Source organism: Mandrillus leucophaeus, unplaced genomic scaffold, assembly GCF_000951045.1.
Source record: "Mandrillus leucophaeus isolate KB7577 unplaced genomic scaffold, Mleu.le_1.0 Scaffold451, whole genome shotgun sequence".
Taxonomy (NCBI): Eukaryota; Metazoa; Chordata; class Mammalia; order Primates; family Cercopithecidae; genus Mandrillus; species Mandrillus leucophaeus.
The window spans coordinates 383,514-388,468 of NW_012104821.1; the positions used below are offsets into that span (position 1 = coordinate 383,514).

At 47.8% G+C, this 4,955-nt stretch overlaps 1 protein-coding gene across 1 annotated transcript; it reads left to right on the forward strand.

Annotated features, from left to right (window-relative positions):
* Positions 1–2,121: 2,121 nt before the first annotated feature.
* LOC105549659 (olfactory receptor 1M1) lies at positions 2,122–3,144 on the forward strand. The gene has a single exon (XM_011994281.1). It carries the CDS (start codon positions 2,182–2,184, stop codon positions 3,121–3,123), a length of 942 nt encoding a protein of 313 aa, XP_011849671.1. The 5' UTR covers positions 2,122–2,181; the 3' UTR covers positions 3,124–3,144.
* Positions 3,145–4,955: the final 1,811 nt, after the last annotated feature.

Consider the following 4,955-nt stretch of genomic DNA (forward strand, 5'->3'; position numbering starts at 1 on the left):
GTAGTAACAGCCTTTCATTTAGGGTGTCTGAAAGAGGAGATGACTGGAAATGACTATAAAAATAGAAAGTTCAGGCCAGGTGCAATGGCTCACGCCTGTAATCCCAGCACTTTGGGAGGCCGAGGCGGGTGGATCATGAGGTCAGCAGATCAAGACCATCCTGGCTAACACAGTGAAACTCTGTCTCTACTTAAAAATACAAAAAATTAGCCGGGCGTGGCGGCGGGCACCTGTAGTCCCAGCTACTTGGAAGACTGAGGCAGGAGAATGGCATGAACCCGGGAGGCAGAGCTTGCAGTCAGCCGAGATCACACCACTGCACTCCAGCCTGGGTGACAGAGCGAGACTCCATCTCAAAAATAAGTAAATAAATAAATAAAATAAAAAATAGAAAGTTCAGGCCAGGAGCAGTGGCTTACACCCGTAATCCCAGTACTTTGGGAGGCCAAGTGGGGGCGGATCACCTGATGTCTGGCGCTGGAGACCAGCCTGGCCAACAAGGTTAAATCCCATTTCTACTAAAAATACAAAAGTGAGCTGGGCATGGTGGCGCACTCCTGTAGATCCCAGCTACTCGGGGGGGTGAGGCAGGAGAATTGTTTGAGCCTGGGAAGCAGAGGTTACAGTGAGCTGAGATCGTGCCACTGCTCTCCAGCCTAGGCAACAGAGCAAGATCCCATCTCAAAGGAAAAAAAAAAAAAAACAAAGGAAGGAAGTTCGACTTGTAGAGGATGTGACACTCATTGATGGATTGGCTTTGGTGGTGGAGCTAGACAGGGAGGAAGACTGAAAATTTCAAACACAGGCATCTGGAAGGATGGTGATTCCATTCATGGACGTAGTGGTTCCGGGAGAAAATAGACTTTATTTTTTTATATGTTGAGTTTGCCATGTCAGGAAGAAAGAAAAGAGGGAAAGAATGCTTCATATAGCCTTATTATTATTATTATTATTATTATTATTATTAAGACAGAGTCTTGCTCTGTCGCCAGGCTGGAGTACCGTGACGTGATCTCGGCTCACTACAACCTCTGCTCCAAAGGTCAAGCAATCTTCCCACCTCAGCCTCCCGAGTACTTGGGACTATAGGTGTGCACCATCATGCCTGGCTTTTTTTTTTTTTTGGTAGAGATGGGGTTTTGCCATGTTACTCAGGCTGCTCTTGAACTCCTGCATTCAAGCAATTTGCCCTCCTCTGCCTCCCAAAGTGCTGGGATTACAGATGGGACCCATCCTGCCTGGCCTAACATTTTTTAATTAATAAAAAAAAGGAATTGCTATAAACACTTCATCCATGGTTTAAGGTGCAACCTGTATATAAGCTGTTTTCAGGCCAAGTGCGGTGGCTCACACCTGCAATCGCAGTGCTTTGGAAGGCCTAGATGGGAGGATCAGTTGAGCTCAGGAATTCAAGGCCAGCCTGGACAACATAGCAAGACCCTGTCTCCACCATACACACAAAAAGATAAATAAGCCAGGCTTGGTGGTGTGCGCCTGCAGACCTTGCTACTAGAGAGGCTGTGGCAGGAGAATGGCTTGAGCCCGGGAGTTCAAGTTTGCAATGAGCTATGTTTGCACCACTGCACTCCATCCTGGGTGACAGAGCAAGACCCTGTCTCTAAATTTTAACTAATATATTTAGCCTGGAGTGGTGGCTCACGCCTGTAACCCCAGCACTTTGGGAGGCTGAGGTGGGTGGATCACGAGGTCAGGAGTTCGAGACCAGCCTGGCCAATATGGTGAAACCCCGTTTCTACTAAAAGTATAAAAAATTAGCTCGGTGTGGTGGTGGGAACCTGTAGTCTCAGCTACTCAGGAGGCTGAGGCAGGAGAATCACTTGAACCTGAGAGGCAGAGATTGCAGTGAGCAGAGATTGCACCACTGCACTCCAACCTGGGTGACAGAGCAAGACTCTGCCTCATATATACATATATATATTTATATGTAATAATATATATAATATTTCTATTTTAGAGACAGGGTCTGTAAAGTTACAATACCCTACATCTGCATCTGTGGAATATATTTACATATATTCCATATATATATATACACACACACACACGGTGTCATAATTAGCCCAGATGAGAACTGGGATGCGATCTCATCTAACCTTCCAAAACCATCTCCCTGGCATTCCTATAACCTCCCCCTTCCACACTTCCAGAGGACTCACACCCATGGAGCCAAGAAACCAAACCAGTGCCTCTCCATTCATCCTCCTAGGACTCTCAGAAAAGCCGGAGCAGGAGACGCTTCTCTTTTCTCTGTTCCTCTGCATGTACCTGGCCACTGTCGTGGGGAACCTGCTCATCATCCTGGCCATCAGCGGAGACTCTCACCTCCACACCCCCATGTACTTCTTCCTGGCCAACCTGTCCCTGGTTGATTTCTGTCTGGCCACCAACACCATCCCCAAGATGCTGGTGAGCCTTCAAACCGGGAGCAAGGCCATCTCTTATCCCTGCTGCCTGACCCAGATGTACTTCTTCCATTTCTTCGGCATCGTGGACAGCATCGTAATCGCCGTGATGGCTTATGACCGGTTCGTGGCCATCTGCCACCCGTTGCACTACGCCACGATCATGAGCCCGCGGCTCTGTGGTCTGCTGGTCGGCGTCCCCTGGGCGTTTTCCTGCTTCATCTCTCTCACCCACATCCTCCTGATGGCCCGCCTCGTTTTCTGCGGCAGCCACGAGGTGCCTCACTACTTCTGCGACCTCACTCCCGTCCTCCGACTTTCGTGCACAGACACATCAGTGAACAGGATCTTCATCCTCATTGTGGCGGGGATGGTGATAGCCACGCCCTTCGTCTGCATCCTGGCCTCCTATGCTCGCATCCTTGCGGCCATCATGAAGGTCCCCTCTGCAGGCGGCAGGAAGAAAGCCTTCTCCACCTGCAGCTCCCACCTGTCTGTGGTTGCTCTCTTCTATGGGACCACCATTGGCGTCTATCTGTGTCCCTCCTCGGTCCGCACGGCTGTGAAGGAGAAAGCTTCTGCCGTGATGTACACAGCAGTCACCCCCATGCTGAACCCCTTCATCTACAGCTTGAGGAACAGAGACCTGAAAGGGGCTCTCAGGAAGCTGGTCAATAGAAAGATCACGTCATCTTCCTGAGCGCCGGGACTCAGGAACTTCCAGGGGGTAGAATGTATACATCTGGGGGTCTTGGGCTAACATCTGGAATTGCATGTATTGGAAAACTAGGCACTTTGACTTTTATTATTATTATTATTATTATTATTATTATTTATTCATTCACCATGAAGACGTTAGTGCCCTCCTCATAGCAATGAGGAAGTTCTTGTTCTATTACTTCACAAAGACCCTGGCACTCCTCCCCTCTCTCTCTTCCTCTCTCATCATTTGGCAAGCCAGCTCCCTTTCCCCTTCCACCGTGATTGGAAGCTTCCTGAGGTCTGCACCAGAAGTAAATGATGGCATCACCCTTCTTGCACAGTCTGCAGAACTGTGAGGGAAACAAACCTCTTTTCTTTATAAATTACCCAGACTCTAGGCTGGGCCTCGTGGCTCACTCCTGTAATCCCAGCACTTTGGGAGGCTGTGGCAGGCAGATCACTTGAGGTCAGGAGTTCGAGAGAAGCCTGGCCAACATGGTGAAACCCTGTCTCTACCAAAAATACAAAAATTAGCCAGGCATGGTGGCGCACTCCCAGCTAATCCCAGCTTCTGGAGAGGCTGAGGCAGGAGAATCGCTTGAACCCAGGAGGCAGAGGTTGCAGTGAGCTGAGACGGCACCACTGCACTCCAGCCTGGGCGACAATAGCAAAACTGTCTCAAAAATGAATAAATAAATAAATAACCCAGACTCAGGTATTCCTTATAGCAACACAAACAGACTGATATAGAAGTCTTCCTAAATATGTAAACAAACATGATAATGCTAACTTAAAAAAAATTTTTTTTTTTGAGAAGGAGTTTCACTGTGTCACCCAGGCTGGAGTGCAGTGGCACCATTTTGGCTCATTGCAGCCTCCACCTCTCCGGTTCAAGTGATTCTCCTGCCTCAGCCTCCCAAGTAGCTGGGATTACAGGTGCCCACCACCACGCCTGGCTAATTTTTTATATTTTTAGTAGAGTTGGCATTTCACCATGTTGCCCAGGCTGGTCTCGAACTCTGACCTCAGGTGATCCACCCGCCTCGGCCTCCCAAAGTGCTGGGATTACAGGTGTGAGCCACTGCGCCTGGCCAATGATGCTAACTTTATAGAGGAGTAAATAGAGCTTGGAGCAGTGAAATAAACTGTCAACAATCATACAGTTATTTACAAAGCACAGGTGGGATTCAAAGCCACTTGGTCTGATTCCAAATTCTCACCCTTAACGATGATGATCTTCTCTTGTATTCGAAGACCTTAATCAGGTTCTCTGGATCATTCGTTTCACAGCTTAAAGTCCAAAGTAGCTGGTATATTAGTGGAATGAAGACACTGTAGAAATGAGTTTCTGAGCGGTGAGACCCACGGGGAGAAAAGGCCGGGTGCAGTGGCTCATGTTTGTAATCCCAGCACTTTGGAAGCTGAGGTGGGTGGATTGCATGAGCCCAGGAGTTTGAGACTTCCCTGGGCAACATAGTGAAACCTCTTTTCTACAAAAAAATAAAAAAATTAGTCAGATGTGGTGGTGTGAACCTGTAGTCCCAGCTACTCCAGAGGCTGAGATGAGAGGATGCATCACCTGAGCCTGGGGTGATTGTGGCTGCAGTGAGCCATGATCACGCCACTGCACTCCAGCCTGGGCAACAGAGTGAGATCCTGCTAAAAAAAAAGAAAAAAAAAAATTGCCTAGTAGGAAATTTGTTTATTTTATTTATTTAATTATTATTTTTTATCTCACCTTTATTTACTTATCTACTTATTTATTTATTTATTTTGAGACAAAGTTTTGCCTGTCACCAGGCTGGAGTGCAGTGGCAAGATCTCAGCTCA

Coding starts and splice junctions, on each gene's coding strand:
- LOC105549659 (XM_011994281.1), top strand. CDS start 2,182: ATGGAGCCAAGAAACCAAACCAGTGCCTCTCCATTCATCCTCCTAGGA.